General features: G+C 45.0%; 2 protein-coding genes across 2 annotated transcripts; both read left to right on the forward strand.

Annotated features, from left to right (window-relative positions):
• Positions 1-334: 334 nt before the first annotated feature.
• On the forward strand, positions 335-1,306 carry LOC122675251 (proline-rich protein 23C-like). The gene is made up of 2 exons (XM_043873670.1): positions 335-491; positions 543-1,306. The coding sequence occupies exons 1-2, from the start codon at positions 335-337 to the stop codon at positions 1,304-1,306; spliced, it is 921 nt and encodes a 306-aa protein (XP_043729605.1).
• An 18,331-nt stretch (positions 1,307-19,637) lies between these two features.
• Positions 19,638-20,620, forward strand: LOC122675252 (proline-rich protein 23C-like). Its single transcript, XM_043873671.1, has one exon. It carries the CDS (start codon positions 19,745-19,747, stop codon positions 20,618-20,620), a length of 876 nt encoding a protein of 291 aa, XP_043729606.1. The 5' UTR covers positions 19,638-19,744.
• The last annotated feature ends 2,627 nt before the right edge of the window (positions 20,621-23,247 follow it).

Here is a 23,247-nt window from a genome sequence, read left to right on the forward strand (position 1 = left end):
GTTTTTTGAAACCACAGCACGTGACCCTGGATGCCTAGCCTTAGAGTGGCAGAATCATTTGGGGACCCGGTATTCCTAGGGTAGTTCTCTAGCGGTAGTTCTCTAAGGTGAATTACCAGTCATAGTCAGGGCTGTCAATCAGGCAGATTAGGTCCAGCGAGTTCTCGGGGCGGAGCCTGGAAGGGGGCGGAGCCTAGGGGCAGTGAGGTATTTATTGCTGCGCGGGATGCGCTGGCCTCACTTGCAACAACATTGGCCATCACCGGTGGTTGCGCCAAGGAGTGGTCTTCGGTGACCAGGGAGCTGAAGCGCTGAACGCAGCTGCCCTGCGTGCATGGACAGTGAGTCTCCCGGGAGTTGGCCCCAGATATCTGGGGACTCGCTCAGCATCACCGGGTCCTGCGCCCCAGCCAGCCCGCTCCGGTTTGCCTTACAGGTCTTGGAGACCTGTCACAGCCTGCAGGACCGAGCGCCTCATTGCCCTCTGTCAAGTCTCGGGTGCGTCGTCCTTCGGTCGTTGTGATGGGCAACCGGCCCCGCAGTCCCAGCGCCTCCCCTGCAGGCCGGAGGACCCGGCCCAGCCAAACGCCGCCGAACCGATGAGCTGGAGTTTCTGGAGTCCGAGTCCGAATTTGAGCCTGAGTCCGAGCCTGAGTCTGAGTCCGATGTGGCACCCAGCCTGGCTGACGGGACGGAGCCCCCCATAGAGTGCCCGCCCACGGCCCAGCTGGTTGTGCCCACTGGCTTTGCCCTGCACCTGCCTCTAGAGCACGTCGACCTGCTGCTGGAGCCGGAGTCCATGTCCGTGGTGCAAATGTCTCTCGGAGATCAAATCCTCATGCTGGTCCCCGAGGCTCTCCTGGACTCGGACGTGGAAGCGCCGAGAGTACAGATCCTGGAACCGGTTGCGGTCCTGAGCTCTCCCGGCGAGTACATGGCCCTGGAGCCTGAATTCTGCCCGGCTGTGCAAGGGATCGCCTTCCAAGAAGAGGCCAATGTAGACGATGCTGACCAGCACGCCAACTGCCCGCAGCCTTGGATGGATGCTACAGGCAGCACCGTCTCTGTTCTCTGTGACCCAGAGCTGCAGGGCCCCTTCCTAGAGCCCTGGTGTCAAGAGACCAACCTTAGTCCAGAGAAAGGCTCTTCTCACCATGATGACCGCCTGGACTTGCACCTACGGAAGGCCTTCCACGACTCCCCACTTCAACCTGTACCTCCTTCTCCTAGTCCTGGTCCTGTGGAGAGTCGGAAGCGTCCTCAGGGTCCTCCTTGCAAGGCACAGAGAAGCCTGATCCTGCAATGAACTGACCCCATCCCCACCCGCCGCTAGGCTGGGGACCAGATCAGAGTCTTCCGATGAGGGCTTCATGCACAGTTGCCGGCTGGCAAGCATCTCAAGAGCCAGATGAGTTTTGGATGCTTGCTGTGTTGCAGAATTTTCCATCAGTTGCAAAATCAGCATCTAGCTGACTAGAACACTGGCAAGGAACTCACCAGGACAAAGAAAAGCCTCCTGAAATACAGCTTACTTTCAGAAGATCAGACAGATGCTTAGGTTTTTCTCTAGGGAGGTCACTCTGAAGTATCTCTACCCCACCCCGCCCCCAATTTCCCTTCAAACCCAAGTGCCAACACGTTTTCTCTCAAAAGTCATACTTTCTCAGGCACCTGCCTCTGCCCCTTCCCATCATATTTCAGCCAGTGGAGTAATATTTAATCTCTTGGTAAGATTTTGTCCCTAATGTTCATTCTAATTTATGAGAACGTTTGTGCAGTGTGAACTTTTCTGGATGGTGCCTGTCGTTCCCTGTGTGTGTGTGTCTGTCTGTTGAATCTAGGCAATATCCACTGAAGAGTGTGGACAAAGTGTTTGGATACCAAACACAAAACTGTGAAGAGAGATCATGTGCCCTCCTCTTTCTGAGTGCTGAGGTTGGCAATGGTTGAATTCTGTACTGGGTTTGTGGGTTTTTCATAAAATTTGTGACTCCCTCCCCTAAAGCCCACTGTTTCCCATTGTTTTTATAGTAGAAATCTGCTGTCATGGAAAAGTCTATAGTTTTCCAGATTCTGTGTTTTGAATTGTTTTAAAACATCCACACGGGAAATTTGTTGTATGACACGGAGCACAAATCCCATGCTGTGTTACAACCTAGAGGGGTGGGATGGGTGGGATGTGGGAGGGAGGTGCAAGAAGGAGAGGACATATGTATACCTATGGCTGATTCATGTTGATGTTTGGGAGAATGAAAGAGTATTGTAATTAGCCTCCTATAAAAAATAAAAAAGAAGACCCCACACGTATTTTATCCATTGTGACTGGCACTTAGAGACAGTTGGTTCTTAGATTGACCTGGTATCCTAAAAAACAACTTCATGTTGGCCATGGTTTATGCATAGATTCTCCTGCCTGACCAATAAAGACAAAAGTATCTCCAAGTCATGAGAGTATTGTGTCTTTGTATTGTTTAGCTGCCTCTTATCTTTCCTTCATCTTTTGATTGGATATTCCTTGCCAAGGGCAGAACTATGGGTTGGGTAGGGGCTTCCAGGGTCTCATGCCTGGTGTCAGTGGAGGTGCTTTTAGCATTATCATGAAGCAGGAGCTCTCTCTATGTGATTTGTAAGTAAGTGTTCTAGTACTGAAATGATGGTTTGTAGTGTTTCTGATCCTGAAAATTTCAGAGTCTTGTTTTGTGTCTCTGTGCTTGAGGATAGTGAAGTCACTCAGTCTTGTCCAACTCTTTGCGACCCTGTGGACTACAGCCTACCAGGCTCCTCCGACAATGGGATTCTCCAGGCAAGAATACTGGAGTGGGTTGCCATTTCCTTATCAAAATATTTCAACTGATATCAAAATTTCCTGATTTGTGGGGACATAAAGCAGCTACTGGGAATTTGAAGTCTTTAGGAGTCCATGGAGAAACCTAGCAGAAGAGCCAATGGGAGGAATTTGGGGCTTCAGGAATTGGAAGCCTTGAATGCCCCTGGTAGGTCTCAGGAATTGAAGATGGATGAGAAGAGCATTCCAGAAGGGTTTGGTCTAGGGTTTAATGGATGGGTTAATGTATTGATGGTTTGATTGGGTTATTTATTAAAGTGGAGATGATTCGCCATTTAGATTAGATTAAGATGGACTACTAGCAATTCATCATCTTTCCTGATCCTGGGGTTGTACAACTTATTACAAAGTCAAGGCAGTCATTCCCTGTTTGGACAGTACATGATAGTTTGCAGGACTTCACCCCACCTCTTTTTGCCCCTGCTTCCTTTCCTCTCCTAGTTTATATGGACTAATTTGTTTACTCTACTTTTGAGTCTGTTTCGCTGTTGCACCTGCATTAATCCGTATTCTTTCTTTACACTGTCCATGGTGATGATGTCATACAGTATTTGTCATTCTCAGTCAGCCTTTTGTCACTAAGCATGCTAGTGATGCTAGGTTCGCCCAGTTTCCTGAAAATAGAAATCCACTCTTATTTTTGGCAATGTAATATTCCATTTGGGGGGTGTGTGTGTCTGTGTGTGAGTTTACTTGTGTGTCTCTCCTCTCCTGTATCTCTTTCTGTGGATGGGTACTAAGGTTGCTTCCATGTTTTGGCTATTTTCTGTAGTCATGCTGTCAACATCCTGTTCATGGCTCACTTTTAAGGAAAGTTTTTGTTGTTTTCTGGATGTATACTCAGGAATGGAATGTCTGGATGGTACAGAGTCTATACCTGTAGTGCTTGGAGGAGCATTTATTCTCTTTTGCACAGTGACTGTCCCAGTTGTCATTCCCAACAGCATTTGGGGATTGCCTATTCCTTATATCCTAGAAAATGTTTCTTTTGGAAGACTTTCAGATGTCAGCCATTCTGACATCTGTGAGGTGATAAGCCATGGTTTTTTGGAAGTGTTTTTCTCTAACAGTTAGTGAACTGAAGCATCTTTTCACATGTCTGTTAGGCATCTGCCTTTCTTCTTTGGACCAAGGAGTTTATTCAGATCTTCTGCCTGTGTTTGGGTTGGGTTGTTTGTTTTTATCCAATGGAGCTATCAAAACTACCACCAGCCTCCCCCGGAGCTACACCCCACCCCACCCCACCTCTGTCCCTGGCCCCATGGACCTCACTTTTCCTCCCCCTAAGATCCCCTCCTCCACCTCCCAGTACCCGCTTTCTCCAGTGCACAAGCACTGCATCTGCTTCATTATCTAGAATCATAGAGGTTGGTGCTTCTGGTGTCCAGGTTCATCCCAGGGGAACTCGGGCTTCCAGCAGAGCCTCCATGCCCCCAGGACCTGTGTACCTTGTCAACACGTACACCTAAATCACCTCCTCAGGGGAACCTGTTGGCACTTGGTCAGGGAAATGTTAATTCCAGCCCTGAGAACTGATGGTGACCAGTAGTGCAAGGCAAACGCCTGAAGGCTGGCCCTGGAATGTGGAGTTCCCCTGTTTCCTTTGTCAGCAACCAGCAGGGTTCTGACCTTGAGGATCCACCATCCTTGTACCCGAACTCTCCAACACTGAAAGAAGACAGGTCGCTTGATCTTCAGTTTTGACATCCAGTGGAATCTTTGGTAAAGGACTTACATTGACTCCAGGGCCCTTGCTGCAGGACTTGTGACTTGTTCTGGGATGCAGCCAGGAATCCTCTGCACTGGCCAGAGGATGCCAGCGCCGGCCAATCACAGACCACTAGGTTCAATGCCCCGCGGAGAGAGGCCTGATGCAAGTGGAATTCTGTGAAAAGAAACTCATTGCTGCCCTAGGGCAGACGCCCTGCGACCTGGGATTGATGCTGCAGGTGACCCGCTCGCTGTTCTCTATGACCCAGATGCACAGGGCTTCTCCTGAGGCTTGGCCTTGGGTGCCCACCTCTAGTTCAGAGAGAGGCTCGCCTCACCATGACTGTCCCCTGGATGTGCACCTTCCCTAGGCCTTCCCTGATTCACCACTCCAATCTCTGCCTCGCTCTTCTAGTCCAGGTCCCCTTGAAAGCCGCCAGTGCCCTCAAGGTCTCCTGTCAAAGCCCGGAGAAGACTGATCCTGCATTGAACGGCCCCCTGCCCTCCATCTCCACACCCGACCAGGCTGAGGACCAGGACAGAACCTTCTGGTGACGGCTCTGTGTACATTGCCCACCTGGCAAGCATCACAAGAGCCATATGACCTTGGATGCTGGCTGCCTTCCAGAATTTTGTCTTGGTTGCAAAATTAGCATCTAGCTGGCTAGTATACTGGTCGAAATCACCTGGGCAAAGAAAAACCTCCTGAAATACAGCATGCTTTTGGATAGCTGCTTAGGTTTTTCTCTAGGGAGGTCACCCTGAACAGCTCTATCCCACCTCCACCCCTGATTTCCCTTCTAATCTAACTCCCAGCACTTTTCTCTCAAAGTCATTCTTTCCCAGGCACCCTACCTCTGCCTCTTCCCCTCATATTCCCACCAATAGAGTAATTACTTGATCTTTTGTTGACAGGATTTTTTCCCTATTGTCCATGCTAGTTTATGACAACGCTCTGCCCATTGTAAGCTTTTCTGGATGGCCATGTAGCTCTTGTGTGTGTTGAATCTAGCCAATATCCACTGAAGAATATAGACATTGTTTTTTGGATACCAAACACAGAATTTTTCAGAGGGATCATGTGCCCTCCTCTTTCTGAGTGCTGAAGTTGGCAAATAGTTGAACTCAGTTACTGGTTTTTTAATAAAATTTGTGATCTCTACCCAAGCCAACTGTTTCCCATTCTTTTCTTCTGATGTGTTTTTAAAATAGAAATATGCTGTCATGGAAAAGTCTGTAATTCTCCAGATTCTGTATTTTTTAGATGTTTTAAGACCCCACATGCGGAATTTACTGTATGACACAGGGAGCACAAATCCAGTGCCCTTTGACAAGCTAGAAGGGTGGGATGGGTTGGGAGGTGGGAGGGAGGTTCAAGAAGGAGGGGACATATGTATACTTATGGTTCATTCATGTTGATGTTTGGCAGAAGGAAACAGAATATTGTAATTGTCCTCTAATTAAAAATAAAGCCTAGGGAAAGAAGAACCCAGGTGTATTTTGTCCATTGTGACTGGCACCTAGAAACAGATGGTTCTTAGGTTGACCTACTGCAAAACAGCTTCACTTTGGTCATAGCTTATGGGTAGGTTCTCCTGCCTGACCAAAAAATACAAAAGAATCTTCAAATCATGAGAGTACTGTCTCTATTTACCTGCCTCTTATCTTTCTTTCATCTTTTGATTGGATATTCTTTGCCAAGTGCAGAATTGTCAGTTAGATAGGGGCTTTGAAGTCTCATGCCTGGTGTCAAAGGAAATGCTTTTCAATGTTACCATGAAGTAGCACCTTTCTGTATGTGGTTTGTCAGCATCCCTTCTAGTACTGAAAACCTTAGTTTGCAGTTTTTCTGATCCTGAAGTCTTAGGAGGTTGTTTGGTGTGTCTGTGTGATGACAAAGACTTTGTCAAATTATTATTCCAAGTGTTGGCATTTCATAGTTTGTGGGTATACAAAAAGCAGGTACTTGGAATTTGGGGGTCTTTGGGGGGGGTCCATCAAAAAAGCTAGGGCTTCCCTGGTGGCTCAGAGGTTAAAGCGTCTGCCTGCAATGCGGGAGAGCTGAGTTCGATCCCTGGGTCAGGAAGATCCCCTGGAGAAGGAAATGGCAACCCACTCCAGTATTCTTGCCTAGAGAATCCCATGGATGGAGGAGCCTGGTGGGTTACAGTCCATGGGGTCACAAAGGTTCAGACATGACTGAGCGACTTCACATCATCATCAGAAAAGCTGGCAGAAGGGCCAATGAGAGCATTTTGGGGGCTTCAGGCATTGCAGAGGACTTGGAAATTGAAGTTGAAAGAAGAAAAGCAGTCCCAGTAAGGATGTGTCCAGAGTTTGATGGATGGGTGGATGGATTGATGATTTGATTGGGTTATTTATTAATGATTTCCCCTTACATATTAGATTTAGGTGTACAGAGGAGTGATTCAGCAGCTTGACTACTCCTAGGTTTTTACAACTTACTACCCAAGACAATCATTCCCCTTCGGAACAATACCTGCTAGTTCCTATGACTTCATCTCCTACCTCTTTTTGCCCCTGCCCACTTCCCTCTCCCAGTTGGTAAGGATTAGTGTGTTTACTTAACATTTGAGTCTGTTTCAGTGTTGCACATACTTTCATCCATATGTTTTTTTACACTGCCCATGTAGGCAATGCCGTACAGTATTTGTCATTTCTGTCACTAAGCATGCTAGTTTGGGAGCCAAATAAAAAAGAGGCCAGGACATGCCTGGCGGGGTTTGTGGGGGTGGTGGGGGTGGAGAGAGTCAGTGGGACTTACAGGTCCTTGCGACCCTATAGGTAATGGGTTTTTGGGTTAAGGTTTTCTGTCTTTGAGGTCTATTTTGGGGAAGCAGAGTATGTGACTTGGAAACCCAGCCTTAGAGCCTCGGGAATATTCGGGGATCCTGTAAACATAGGGTAGTTCTCAACATAGATCCCTAAGGTGACCTCCTAGCCAGAGCCAGGGTTGTCAAGTAGGCTGCTCAGGTCTGGTGAGTTCTACCCCCGGTGGAACCTCAGAGGGGGCGGAGCCTAGGGGCTAGGTTGTATTTATTGCTCTGGCCTCACTCGCAGCAGCTTTGGCCATCCCAGGCGCGTGCTCCGAGGAGTGGGCTTCGGTGACCAGAGAGCTGAAGCGCTGAACGTGGCTCCCCTACTAGCGAGGGCTGTGGGTCTCCCAGGAGTTGGCTCGGGACCTCTGAGGACTCCCCAGCAGCGCTCTGTCTTGTGGTCCAGCCGGCCTGCCCTGGCTTGCCTAGCCTGTGGTCAAGACCCGTCACAGCGTGCAGGACCGAGCTCCTCGCTGTCGAACAGAGGTGCAGGAGCTCCTGGAGTCCGAATCCGAGCCTGAGTCTGAGTCTGAGTCCTAGGTGGCACCCAAACTGGACGACGGGAGGAAGCCCCAGGCCGAGAGTGAACCCACCGCTGAGCTGGTGTGCCCGCCGTATGTGCCTTGCTCTTGCCCCTGGAGCACGTCGACCTGCTGCTGAAGCCGGAGTCCACGTCCCTGGAACAAGGGTCTCTCCGAGATCACATCCTCATGCTGGTCCTCGAGGCCCTACTGGGCTCGGACGTGGGTACAGATCCTGGAACTAGGCTGCTGTCCTGAGCTCTCCTGGCAAGTACACAGCCCTGGAGCCAGGATTCTTCTGCCAACGAGGAGTACACGGACCTGCATGCCAAGTACCTGCCCCATGGGATGGATGCTGCTGGCGGCCTGCACTGTTATACGTGACCCAGATGCGCAGGGCTCTTTCCCAGAGTCCTGGCTTCGGGCAACCAACCCTAGTCCGGAGAGAGGCTCTTCCTCACCATCACGACCACCTGGACGTGGAGCTGCAGGAGGCCTTTCGGGACTCACCATTCCAACCTCTACCACCATCTCCTAGTCCGGGTGCCCTCAAGCGCTGCCAGCGCCCCCACAGTCCTCCTGACAAGGAGCGAAGAAGCCTGATTCTGCAGTAAACTGCCCACCCGCCTAACAATGGTGTGGATCAGGACAGTCTTCTGATGATGACTGTGTGTACATGGCCCACTTCGCAAGCATGACAAGAGCCAGACAATTATTGGAAGCATGCTGCACTGCAGAATTTTGCCATCAGTTGAAAATTAGCATCTAGGTGACTAGATTGCTAGCAAGGAACCTCACCTGGGCAAAGAAAAGCCTCCTGACATACAGCGTGCTTTCAGACAGCTGCTTAGGTTTTTCTCTAGAGAGGCCACCCTGAAGTAGTTCTATCCCACCTCCACCCCTAATTTTCCTTCAAACCCAACTGTCAGCACTTTTCTCGCAAAATCTCTCCTTTCCCAGGCACCCTACCTCTGCCTCTTCCCCTCATATTCCCACCAACAGAGTAATTATTTAATCTTTTGTTGACTAGATTTTGTCCCTATTGTCCATGCTAGTTTATGACAACACTCTGCCCAGTGTGAGCTTTTCTGGATGGCTGCTGTAGTCTCTTGTGTATGTTTGTGTATGTGTTGAATCTAGCCAATATCCACTGAAGAGTGTGGACAAAGTGTTTGGTGAATACAAAACACAGAATTGTCAAAGAAATCATATTCCCTCCTCTTTCTGAATGCTGAGATTGGCAGTGGTTGAACTCTGTTTCTGAGTTTGTGGGTTTTTAATAAAATTTGCCATCCTCCCCCTCCCAACCGTTTCAATTTCTTTTTTCTGATGCTTTTAAAGTAGAAATCTGCTTGTCACATAAAAGTCTTTAATTCTCCAGATTCTGTGTTTTTAATTGTCTTAAGATCCCACATAGGCAATCTTTTGCATGACACAGGGAGCACAAATTTGGTGCTCTGTGAGAACATAGAGGGGTGGAATAGGGTTGGAGGTGAAACGGAGGTTCAAGAGGGAGGGGACATATGTATACCTATATCTGATTCATGTCGATGTATATCGGAAACCAAGACAATATTGTAAACTAAGTATCCAATTATTTTTGCTGCTGCTTAGTTGCTTAGTCCGGAGAAGGCAATGGCACCCCACTCCAGTACTCTTGCTTGGAAAATCCCATGGATGGAGGAGCCTGGTGGGCTGCAGTCCATGGGGTCGCTAGGAGTCAGACATGACTGAGCGACTTCACTTTCACTTTTGACTTTCATGCATTGGAGAAGGAAATGGCAACCCACTCCAGTATTATTGCCTGGAGAATCCCAGGGAAGGGGGAGCCTGGTGGGCTGCCGTCTATGGGATTGCACAGAGTCAGACATGACTGAAGCGACGCAGCAGCAGCAGCAGCAGTTGCTTAGTCACATCCCCATGGACTGTAGCTCCTCAGTCCAGGCAAGAATACTGGAGTGGGTTGCCATGCGCTCCTCCAGGAGAATTATCCTTCAGTGAAAAATTAAAAAAAGAAGACCCCACATGAATTCTGTCCATTGTGACTGGTATGTAGAAACAGGTGATTCCTAGATTAATCTGGTATCCTGCAAAAGAGCTTGGTGTCAGCCATGGCTTATGGGTTGATTCTCCTGACTGACCAATAAAGATAAGTGAAAAGTGTTAGTGGCCCAGTCATTTCTGACTCTTTGGGATCCCGTGGACTGTAGCCTGCCAGTCTCCTCTGTCCATAGAATTCTCCAGTGAGAGTCCTGAAGTGTATTCCCATTCCCTTCTGCAGGAGATCTTCCCAACCCAAGGATTGAACTCTGATCTCCTGCATTGCAGTCAGATTCTTTACCATCTGAGCCACCAGGGAATCCTAGTAAAGACAAAACTGTTTCCAAATTATGGGAGTATTGTGTCTTTGTTTTGTTGACCTGCCTTTTATCTTTCTCTCATCTTTTAACTTAATAATCTTCTAATATTCCTTTTATCCAAGTGGAATTGTGGGTTGGATGAAGATGTCCATGTCTTTAGCCTAGTGTCAATTGAAGTACTCCTAAAGTTTACCAAGAAGTAGGAACTTTCTGTCAGTGGTTTGTGGGTAAGTCTTCTAGTACTAAAGATATTAGTCTGCAGTTTTTTGGATTCTGAAAAGGTAGGAGTGTTGTTTTGTGTGTCTCTGGTTGAAGACAGAGACTCTGTCGAATTATTATTATTATTATTATTTTTGCTGTGACTTGAAACACTTTAATATGATAACTAGAATTATAACTGACAGCATTTTACCAGGACATATCAGATTTTCATGGATGTCACATAATTTCTAGGATACCTATATTAGTAACTGAAGGAGTCTTTGGGCCTAGAAAAGAAAACAACAGTCTCAAAGGCCCTTGCTGAATCATCTAACTTTGGAGAAAACAAACCCAAACTTTAGGTCCTACCCTGAGGCTCCAGGCTGGTTGTATCTATCTGGGACTTATCACCCCCTGCCCAACTACAAATGCCATCTCTTTCTCCTTCTTTTCTGCCTTGGCCCGAACTATACCCTACACTAACATCCACCATATAATATAACTTGGGAGGATTCATCACTCCTTCTGACAGCACTTCCTGTGTAGTTTAACATGGCAAATGAACTCATGTTGTTTAATATCTCCCTTTGGGAGGGCTCAGGGGCCCTCTGAAGCATCCCAAAGTTGCATGTTATGGTTTGTGGGGAGACATAAAGCAACTGCTTGGAATTTGGGGTCATGGGGGTACAAGGGGAAACCTCATTAAAGAGCCAGTGAGAGCAATCTTGAGGCTTCAGGGATTGAAAACCTTGAATGCCCTTGGGAAGAGTAGGGGATTAAAAGTGTAAGAGGAAGAGTCCCAGCAGGGTCCCATGCAGAGTCTGCTGGATGGATGGATGGGCTTGATTGGGTTATTTATTGAAGTGGAGGTGACTAAAAGTTTCAGATTAGATTCCGGTTAGATTAGATTAGATTAGATTAGATTCAGACAGTGGTTCAACATCTTTACTGATCCCAGGCCTGTACAACTTATTACAAGATTAAGGCAATCATTCCTTGTTTTGAACAATACCTGCTATTTTATATAACTCCATCCTCTACCTCTTCTTGCACTTGCCCCCTTCCCTCTCCAATTTGGTAAGGACTAGCTTGTTTACAGAGTTTTGTCAAGAGAATGCACTGGTTATAGCAAATACCCTCTTCCAACAACACAAGAGGTGACTCTACACATGGGCGTCACCAAATGGTCAATACTGAAATCAGACTGATTATATTATTTGTAGCTGAAGATAGAAAAGCTCTATACAATCAACAAAAACAAGATCTGAGCTGTGGCTCAGACCATGAGCTCCTTATTGCAAAATTTAGCCTTAAATTGAAAAAAGTAGGGAAAAGCACTAGGCTATTCAGGTTTGACCTAAATCAAATTCCTTATGATTATAGAGTGGAGGTGACAAATAGATTCAAGGGATTAGATCTGATAGACAGAGTGCCTGAAGAACTATGGATGGAGGTTCTTAACAAAAGGCATCCCCAAGAAAAAGAAATGCAAGAGGGAAAAATAGTTTTCCAAGGAGGCCTTACAAATAACTGAGAAAAGAAGAGAAACAAAAGGCAAAGGAGAAAAGGAAAGATATACCCATCTGAGTGCAGAGTGATAAAGGATAGCAAGGAGAGATAAGAAAGACTTCTTAAGTGAACAATGCAAAGAAATAGAGGAAAGCAACAAATGGGAAAGACTAGAGATCTCTTTGAGAAAATCAGAGATATTAACGGAATATTTCATGCAAGGATGGGCACAATAAAGGACAGAAATGGTAAGGGCCTAACAGAAGCAGAAAATATTAAGAAGAGGTGGCAAGAATACGTAGAAAAACTGTACTAAAAGGTCTTAATGACCCAGATAACCATGATGATGTGGTCACTCTCTAGAGTCATACATCCTGGAGTGTGAAGTCAAGTGGGCCTTAGGAAGCATTACTGAAAACAAAGCTTGTGGAGATGATGGATTCCAGCTGAGCTATTTCAAATCCTAAAGATGATGCTGTTAAAGTGCTGCACTCAGTATGTCAGCAAATTTGGAAAACTCAGCCATAGTGGCCACAGTACTAGAAAAGATCAGTTTTCATTCCAATTTCAAAGAAGGGTAATGCCAAAAATGTTCAAACTGCTGCACAGTTGTGCTTATTTTACATGCTAATAAGTTGATGTTCAAAATCCTTCAAGCAAGGTTGCAGCAGTATGTGAACCTAGAATTTAGAGATATACAAGCTTGGTTTAGAAAAGGTCGAGGAACCATAGATCAAATTTCCAACACTGGTTGGCTTATAGAGAAAGCAAGGGAATTCCAGAAAAGCATCTATTTCTGCTTCATTGACTATATTAAAGCCTTTGACTGTGTGGATCACAACAAACTGGAAAATTCTTAAAGAGATGGGAATTACCTGCCTCCTGAGAAACCTGTGTGTAGGTCAAGAAGCAACAGTTAGAACTGGACATGGAACAACTGACTGGTTCAAAATTGGGGAAGGAGTATGACAAGTCTGTATATTATCACTCTGTTTATTTAACTAATTTGCAGAGTAATCATACGAAATGCTGAGCTAGATAACTCACAAGCTGGGATCAAGATTGCTGGAAGAAAATATCAACAATCTCAGATATGCAGATGATACCGTTCTAATGGAAGAAAGTGAAGAGGAACTAAAGAGCCTCTTGATGAGGGACAAAGAGGAGAGTGAAAAGCTGGCTTAAAACTCAACATTCAAAAAATGAAGATCATGGCATTTGGTTCCATCACCTCATGGCAAATAGAAGGGAAAAAAGTAGAAGCAGTGACAGATTTTATTTTCTTGTTTCCAAACTAACTGCAGACAGTGTCTTCAGCCATAAAATTAAAAGCTGCTTGCCCCTAGGGAGGAAAGATATGACAAACCTAGACAACATATTAAAAAGCAAAGATAGCACTTTTCTGACAAAGGTCTGTATAGTCAAAGCTGTGGTTTTTCCAGTAGTCATGTACAAATGTGAGAGATGGACTGTAAAGAAGGCTGAGCACCAAAGAATTGACACTTTCGATTTTGGTGCTGGAGAAGACTCTGGAGGGTCCGTTGGACAGCAAGGAGATCAAACCAGTCAACACTAAAGGAATTTAACCCCGAATATTCTTTGGAAGGACTGATGCTGAAGCTCCAATACTTTGGCATACCTGATGTGAAGAGCCAACTCATTGGAAAAGACCCGATGTTGGTAAAGATTTTGGGCAGGGGTAGGTAGCGACAGAGGATGGGATGGTTGGATGGCATCATCAATTCAATGAACATGAGTTTCAGCAAATTTGGGATATAGTAAAGGACAGGGAAGCTTGGTGTGCTGCATTCTATGCGGTCTCAAAAGTCAGACACGACTTAGTGACTGAACAATAACAATAAGCTTGTTTACTCTATGTTCGAGTCTCTTTCACTGTTGCCGACCGTTTGTCTGTATTCTTTTTCTAACATTCCCTTGTCCATGGTATTATACAGTACTTGTTATTCTTGTTTGGGCCTCTGTCACTTAGACTGTTATAGGCCAAGTTCATCCAAGTTCCTGAAAATGGCAGAATTTCAGTCTTCTTTCTGGCAGAGTATCACTGCATTTCGTGTGTACGGTTTTTTGTGTTTGTCAGTCCTCTTCTGTATCTGTTATTCTGTGGATAAGGCATCAGGATTGCCTCCTTGTTTTGCCTGTTGTCAATACTGCTGCTATAAACATCCAGTGCCTCATTCACTTTTAATGAGAGTTTTTGTTGTTTTCAGGATGTATACTCAGGAATAGACTGGTTGGATAACATGGTGTCTCTACCTGTAGTGTTTGGAGGACACTTTATTCTGTTTTGCCTAATGGTCGCCCCAATTGTTATTCCCAACAACAGTGTCCGGGGATTCCCTATTCATCCCTTTCTAGACACTATTTCTTTTAAAAAGATTTTCACATGCTATCCATTGTTAACGTTGTGAAGTGACATGTCATGGTTGTTTGAAATTGCATTTCTATTGATTAGCTATGTGGAGCATCTTCTCCCATGTCTGCTATGCATCTGACTCTCCTCTTTGGACCAAGATGTGTATTCAGAACGTCTGCCTATAGTCTGATTGAGTTGTTTGGTTGTTTTTATCCTACAGAGCTGGAGGAACTATTTATAGGTTTGGATCGGTCATATCACTTGCAGATATTGTGTCCGATTCCATAGGATGCCTTTTGGACTTGTCTGTAGTTTCCTTTGCTCCATGAAAGCTTTGAAATTCAACTAGGTCCCAAGCATTCAGATTTGCTTAGATGACTTTTGCCTGAGGAGACATATGCCTTGACACAAATGTTGCCTCGATTTATGTCCAAGAACCAATGTCTCATTGAGGAGTTTTATGGATTAAGGTCTCACTTGGAGGTCTGTCACCCATTTTGACTTCATGTTTCTTGAAGGCCTGTAGAAATATTCAGATCTCTTTGTTGTCCATGTGGGTGTCCAGTTTTTCCTGCAACACATGTTGAAGAGACACTCTGCTGTTGTATACTGGTACCTTTTATGTTGTGAATTAATTGACTATAGGTGCCTGGGTTTACTTCTGGGCTCATGTCTGGGGTCTCTATTCTGTTCCATTGAGCCCTATGTCTGTTACTGTGCCAGTACCATGCTGTTTGCAGTTTGGTCTGAAGTCTAGGAGGGTGGTAGCTTCAACCTCGGTTTTTTTTTTTTCCCCCCCCACGTTTGCTTTGGCCATGTTGGGTCTTGTGTGGCTCCCTATGAATTTTAGGAATATTTGTACTGGTTTGAGAAAAAGGTCATGGGTGTTTTCCTAGGGACTGCCTTCAATCTGTTGATTGCTTCAGGCAGTATGGCCATTTGCACCATTCTTCTAGTACCAGAGCTTGTGATATCTTTGTATTTCTCTGTGTCATCTTTCATTGCCTTAGTCAGTGTTTTAGTTTTCAGAATTCAAATCTTTCTCCTATGAGTCAGTTTTATTTGAGGTATTTAATTCTTTTTATGGGACTAGTACTGGCATTCTTTTTGATTGGATTATAGATGGCTTTCTTCTTCTCCTATATTCCTTTTCCCTTCAGTGAATATCTTCTTCCTGTATAAAAAAGCTAAATTTTCCTGTGTATTAATCTGTATGCTCCATATTTGTGGAATTCATTTATTAGTGCCTATTCTTTTGTGGTCAAGATGTTAGTATATTCTTTTTTAAAGTTCTTGCCATCTGCAAATATTAATAGGTTCCCTTCTTTTTATCCAGTGTGGGTGCCTTTTATTTCTTATTTTGCCTGCCTGCTGAGACTAGTTTTTTCCAATACTTTTTAAAATAGAGAAACTGTTCAGGGGCAGTGTTGTCATTCTACTTCAGGCAAGAACAACAGTGTTTCTGTACAAAAAAATTTTGAAATTTCCCTTTCTTATACCACATTTTCTTGTAAAGGCCTATAGTGCATTTTGGAGAATGTCTCTTCAGTAAAAGACAGAATAGGTAATGTACTTTGCTGATAACAATATGAATTGCAATAAGGTTTTACACATTGCAAAGAAAGATGCACAATACATGGCCATTCCAGGAAGAAAACAAATTCCCTGTGTTACGTGTGTTAATAGATTGAAAGGGATCGCCTCACATCAACACTGGATTAGGAGCTGGGAGTTGAAGTCAGCTATAGCTTTATATATGGTGTTTATATTTTTAAAAATATATATCCAGGTATTATTTTTAAGTGAATAAAAATAAATAGGAATTTAAAATCCTAGTTACGCATATTTGGGGAATAACCAAATGGCCCTCATTAATGTTAATGTCAAGAGCACCCTAGGTCCCAAAGCTCTGGACCTGTGCCTCAGAGTGTCAAATGAAGGAAGAAAGCATTCACTATGCTCAGATGCCCAATGCTGAGAAAACTCAGTCCACTTTGTGATGTCTATCTTTTGTCTGGCTTCTCTACTCAACTTTCCTTACTCTTCTCCTAACTGGACCACTGGCACCCATCTTGTACCCTATCTTGTACCCTACCCAGAACTGGGATTTATTTGTTAATTATGCCTCACAGTGGTTGAAGAAGATTATACATATTGAATAGTTGTTTTGACTGACACCAAGAAAGACCAATGAGTGGGCCTGAAAATCCACTCAGACAGTCATTGAGCATCTTAGAGAAAAGAAAAATAAGGTAAAAAGAGACAACTGATCTGGTGCCCAGCAAGTCATTTATGAATTATATAGATGTTCTTTCATGAAAACACCTAGCAAAGTAATTTCTTTATTATTTTTAAAAAATTTTCTCCCAGTCTCTGGGTTGTCTTTTCATTTTCTTGGTGGTATCATTTTCAGGACAACTTTTAAAATTGTTTTTCATTTTATTTTTGGTTGCACTGGGGTTTCATTGCTTTGTGGGGACTTTTCACTAGTTGTGGGAATGGGGGCCACACTATAGTTGTGGTGGGTGAGCTTCTCACTGTGGTGGCTTCTCTTGTTTTGAAGCACAGGCTCTAGGTGCACGGGCTTCAGTTGTTGCAGCACTTGCGCTCGGTAGTTGCAGAATGGGGGCTCTAGGGCACAGGCTCAATAACTGTGGCATATGGGCTTAGTTGCCTTGTGGCATGTAGAATATTCCTGGACCAGGGATCCAAACCATGTCTCCTGCACTGGCACTCAGATTCTTCTCCACTGTACCACCAGGGAAGTCCTGGAAAAGTTATTTCTAACATATCTGACCCCTTTTTAGGATGATGATGAGGATACTGTTTACCATTTCATTCATTGAATGTAGGCTACATGCTGGGCACTCTTCAAGATACTGAGAACAAGGCTACAATATCATTGGGAAAGATTATGAACATAATAAAGAATGAATAATTACTATTTACTAGACACTTACCATTGTCCAAGAACATTTTACCTACATTATCTCACAACCACCCTACACTGTAGATGGCATTCTCCCCTCTTCATATGTAATGAAGCTAAGGTTACCAAAGGTGAAATGATTTACCTGTGATCACACAAGTTATAGAGGGGCTGACCAGAAGAAGAAACTGGGAGTGTCTATGCCAGGCTCCCAGTAACTGTCTTTGTCTCAGGATAGGACCACAGTCCCTTCTAAGTGGAGTTCAGTGTTTGGATTCACGGGACCCTGGACAATACTAAGCCCAGGTTCTGATAATAAGCCTACTGATGTCAGGAGAGCAGTGGATAAGAGGTGGCACCAGCTGGGGCAGAAGCCACCCTGCTCAGAGTCCCAATACTCGTTATGCCAAGAGCTCCAAACCATACCTGGTGTCCTGGCCAGGTTTTGGCTCCTCCATCTGTCCCTTAAAACACAGCATGTCCACACTCACTGTCCTGAATGGAGTTCCCATTGAATGTTCTCTGACCATGGGATGTTCAAGCACTGTCAAAAGAATTCTCCGGGACCAAAGCAGATGTTTCCTGCAAGCTGCCCAACATCTCCTCGCATCTTCATATCCTGCCTTCTGTACAAACAACAGGAGAACAGCAGCTGCTCCCATCACCTGGGAATATAGAAGTAGGTGCCTGTGACATCCATGTTCACCCAATGAGAACTCATGTTCCTGGTAGGCTATGCCCTGAAAACTGTATACAGCCCCTGCATGTCCCCTCAGCAAGACTCCTGATCTATATAGGGAATTTCTTAGCCCACAGGCAAGACACTGGACTGCAACCATGAGAGTGGATGCAGGAAGGAGTATAGGAGAAACCACTGAAGGCAGGCCCAGGAAGGTTGAATTTCCTTCATGACTTTGTCACCAACAGGCTGGGATGTCACCTCGATCATACACTGCCCTGTTCCTGAACCCCTCAAATGCTGAATGAAAACAAGTTCTGTCATCTTAAACTCGGGCCCCAAACAGAATCTTTGTGGAGCTGCTTAAGGAGAATTCCTATGCCCATGGCTCCTGGAAGTCTGATCAGTGTTCTGGGATGTGGCACAGAATCTGCATTTTACACTAACTGGCCAGAGAAGGGCAGTGTCTGCCAATTCACAGATCACTAGCTTAAATGTCCATCAAGGGAAGCCTGATTTTAATGGAATTCTGAATGAAGAAATATTATGCGGCTCTAAAAATAACACCATTAAAGCTATTTTGTAAAAAGGGACAAAGGGAGCAATCATGTGGTAAAAGGACACAAAGGGAAGTATTTCACCTTCTACTGAAACTATATGAAAGAATTATCTATAGTAGTAGTAGTAGTGTTCCAAAGTAATTTTTGAGTGCTTTCTCCTATTAACTTTGGATAAATTGTGGCAACCTTCACTTGGCGACCAGGATCTGTAGCATAGACGCGCCTTTAAAGTGACACCCAGATTAAAGGCTCTGCCGCCTGCATCACCTGGAGGGGAGCCTGACGGGTCAAAGAACCCTCTGCTACTTCCTGGCTCCTGGCCAATTGGTTCTTCCTTCGGCACAATTGAGCTGCAACAGATACACCTCTGAGTGTAGTGTAGGTCAAATTCAATACAATAAACTCTTGGTTTAGTGATGGAAGTATAACAATGACCATCTTGCTAAACGGATACATACATAAGTTGATCGTGCAGCAGTTGCTAGTCAGACACTCACTTCTAACACCGCTTTCCCTTTCAATATCGCTGCAAGGATCTGGCAGTCATTGAGAACTCAGGCGTAGACTTAAGGATGTCATCCAAAACCTTACCTCACTATCTGGCCAAAAGAAGTTAAGAGGTCACTGCCAGGGCGAGGTCTCAGGGGATGAAGGAACTACATTTCAGTGTCCTGGTGCGGCGTTCCAATGGTGGGACTTGAAATGTAATCGGTTTTCCGGTTAAGGTTTTCCGCATCTGAGGTCAACACGAGCAAAGAAAGCCAAGGACTTCACCCAGGAGTGGCACGATTGCTCCGCCCCCTTCAGGCCTATAAAAGAATCTACACTGAACCACCCACCAGGGCCAGGACTCTTTGGCTTCACAGACTACTCCATTTCTGTGGGCGGAGCCTAGGAAGGGGCGGGGCTTAGCGGTAGGCTGCTTTGCGACTCAGGTTCCGCCAGCTTCACTCACGACATCCTTGGCGCACTCCTGTGCAAACCCGTCCACGTGAGGAGCTGAAGCTTCAAACTCGCAAGTCTGAAGGCAGCAGCTCCCCTAGAAGCCACGACTGAGTGACTCCCCAGAGGCAACCCAGAGTTCCGAAGACTCATCCTGCGTTCCTGCGCCCCACCACCCCGCGTCGGCCTCACCTGTCAAGCCGACCTGTCACTGCCTGCAGGACCCAGCCCTCTGTCGCCTTCTGCCAGGTCCCAGACCCGCGGCGACACTCACTTGATGGGCAGCCGACCGCGCAGTCCCACCGCCTACCCTGAGGACCCGTGGGACCCGCAGGACGGAGGACCCGGCCCTGCCAAGCGCCGCCGAACCGAGGAGCCCGCGCGCCCGAAGTCCGAGTCTGAGGCGGCGCCCAGCCTGGATAACCTGACCTGGTCCCCGACGGCGGGCACCCTCATCTTCGTGGCTGTCCTGCCGGCGGGATGTGCTCTGCACGTGCTCCTGGACGACGTCGAACTGCTGCTGGAGCCCGAGCCAACGTCTGTGAGGCAAGTGTGTCTCGGAGGTCGCATCCTCATGCTGGTCCCCGAGGCTCTTGTGGGCTCGGGTGCGGAAGGGCCGTGGGGGCAGGGCCTAGAACCGGGCGCTCTCCTGAGCCCTCGCGGGGAGTACGTGGCTCTGGAGCCGGGATTCTCCTGTGCCGCTGTCCCAGAGATCGCCTGCCAGGGAGGGGCCAGCAAGGAGGATGCAAATGCTGACGCTGACTTCCTGCTGGGCGAGATGGATGCTGCCTCAGTCCCAGTCGCTGGGCTCCGCTCTTCTGCTGCAAGTTTGACTCACTTTGACCTGTTAGACCTAGTCTCAGAGCCCTCCCCTCGGGCCTCCAATCCTAGTCCAGAGAGAGGCTCTCCTCAGCACGCCGACAGCCTGGACTTGCACCTTCTGGAGCCCTTTCCTGACTCACCACTCCAACCTCTACCTCCTTCTCCGAGTCCAAGTCCCCAGGAGCGCCCCTGTCGCCCTCCTGGTTCTCCTTGCAAGGCCCAGAGATGCCTGTTCCCTGAATCCACTGCCTTCCATGATTCCTGGGCACGTGAACGGGCACCAGGGGAGAGTCTTCTGATGTTGGCTGTGTACATATTGCACATACTGTAAGAATCACATGAACAGATCCTTTTTGGATGCAGGCTGCAGATTTTTCTTTTTAAATTTTTAAATTAAAAAAATTTTTTAAATTTATTTTTTAATTGGTGGAAAATTGCTTTACAATTTTGTGTTGGTTTCTGCCATACAACAATGTGAATCAGTCACAATTACATATATTTATATGTATGCCTTCCTACCTGAGCCTCCCTTTCCTCCCCTCATCCCACCTCTCTAGTTCACCAGGCTGAGCTCCCTGTGTTATTTAGCAACTTCCCACTATTTATCTATTTTATACACGATAGCGTATATGTGTCAATGCTACCTTCTCAATTTGTCCCACCCTCACCTTTCCCCACTGTGATCACAAGTCCATTCTTTAGGTTCATCAATGCCATTTTTCTAGATTCCATATATTTGTTAATATAGGATACTTGTTTTTCCCTTTCTGACTTACTTCACTCTGTGTACGGGGCTCTAGGTTCATCCACCTCACTGCAACTGACTCAGATCCATTATTTATTTATTTATTTATTTTTTTACAGCTGAGTAATATTCCATTGTATAAATGTACCACGTCTTCTTTATCCATTCATCTGTTGATGGACCTAGATAGGTTGCTTCCATGTCCTGGCTGTTGTAAATATTGCTGCAGTGAACACTGGGGTACAAGTGACTTTTAGAATTGTGGTCTTCTCAGAGTATATGCCCAGTAGTGGGATTGCTGGGTCATGTGATAGATTTATTCCTAGTTTTTTAAGGAATATCCACACTGTTTTCCATAGTGGCTGTATTAGTTTACATTCCCACCAAAGTACAGTAGGGTACTATTTAATGGGAATAAAAACAAAAATAAACACTAGGGACCTAATAAGGCATAAAAGCTTTTGCACAGCAAAGGAAACTATAAACAAGATGAGAAGATAACCCTCAGAATGGGATAAAATAATTGCTAATGAAGCACAGAAAAAGGATTAATCTCCAAAATATATAAGCAGTTCATACAGCTCAGTATCAGAAAAAAATAAACAACCCCAATCAAAAATGCGCAGAAGACCTGCAAAGACATTTTTCCAAAGAGGACATACAGATGGCCAATAAATACATGAAAAGATGCTTCGTATCACTCATTATTAGAGAAATGCAAATAAAAACTACAGTGAAATACCACCTCACACCAGTCAGAATGGCCATCATCAAAAAATCTACAAACAATAAATGCTGCAGAGAATGTGCACTGTCTAATTTTGACCAGTGGCTGCCTAAAACACCTGAAAGGAGCTCACCTGGGCAAAAAAAAAAAGGCGTCTTCAAATGTAGCGTTGTTTCAGGCAGACTTACTGTTGCTTAGGTTTTCTCTAGGGTGGATACTCAAGCAGTTCTATCCCCCAACTTTCTTCAAAGCTAAAGCACAGCACTTTTCTAGTAAATATTAAAAGCCATCTTTTCTCAAGCATCCTACCATTGCCCCTTCCACTTCTTTTCCTGTCAAGAGTAATTTATAAATTTCTTTTGTCTACAGGTTTTGGTCCTAGTGTCCATCTAAATTAATAATATGACAACCCTCTACCCTGTTTTACCTTTTCTGGATGGCCTTTGTGGGGATCTTACTACTGGTTCTATGGGACAAATGTAACTGGATACAAGACTCAGAATGGGGAACAATGATTATGGGCTCTCCTCTTTTTGAATGAATAGGTTGGCAAATTAACTCTATTGCTATTTTTGTGGGAGTATTTTCCAAAAATGGACTCCCCTCGTAGCTCAGTTGGTGAGGAATCCACCTGCAATGCAGGAGACCCTGGTTCGATTCCTGGGTCCAGAAGATCCCCTGGGGAAGGAAATGGCAACCCATTCCAGTATTCTTGCCTGGAAAATCCCATGGACAGAGGAGCCTGGCAGGCTATAGTCCATGGGGTTGCAAGAGTTGGATATGACTTAGAGACTAAATCACCATCATTTTCCAAAAGAACTTACTATTTCCATCCTTTTCTTCTTACATGTTTTTAATATAATTCTCTTGTCATAGAAAATTTATAATACTAAAGATTTTTTTTGTTTTTATACTTTTGTGAGTAAATATATTTTGTACATTGTTACTAGCTTATAGAAATAATTTGTTCTTATATTGGTCTGATATCCAGCAATATTAATTATAGTAATCACTTCTCTGTGGATTCTCTTGCTTGACTGATAAAGATAATATCTCCAAATAATGAGAGTATTGTCTCTTTTTCTTTTACTAGCCTTTTACATTGAATTTTTCCTTAATCTTTTTTAGTGGTTATTGAAGTAATAACCATTACTTCAAATCCAGGGTGACCAATATAGTTAATATGGTTATCCCTTTCTCTTCTTTTGAAATATAGTTATGTATAATTTTGTATGATTTTATATTAGTTTCAGGTATACAAAAATAATTCAATACTTTTTTGGATTATATTCAGTTTAAAGTTATTATTAAATAATGAGAATGTTTTCTTATATAATATGTCCTTGTTACTTATCTACTTTATGTAGTGTAGTTTTTAATCTCTTAACCTTATACCCTATCTTATCCCTTCCTTCTCCTCCTCACTGTTAGCCACTTATTTGTTCTCATTGTCTATCTCTTTCTGTTTTATTATATGCATTTGTTT

Source organism: Cervus elaphus, chromosome 19, assembly GCF_910594005.1.
Source record: "Cervus elaphus chromosome 19, mCerEla1.1, whole genome shotgun sequence".
In the NCBI taxonomy this organism is placed as follows: Eukaryota; Metazoa; Chordata; class Mammalia; order Artiodactyla; family Cervidae; genus Cervus; species Cervus elaphus.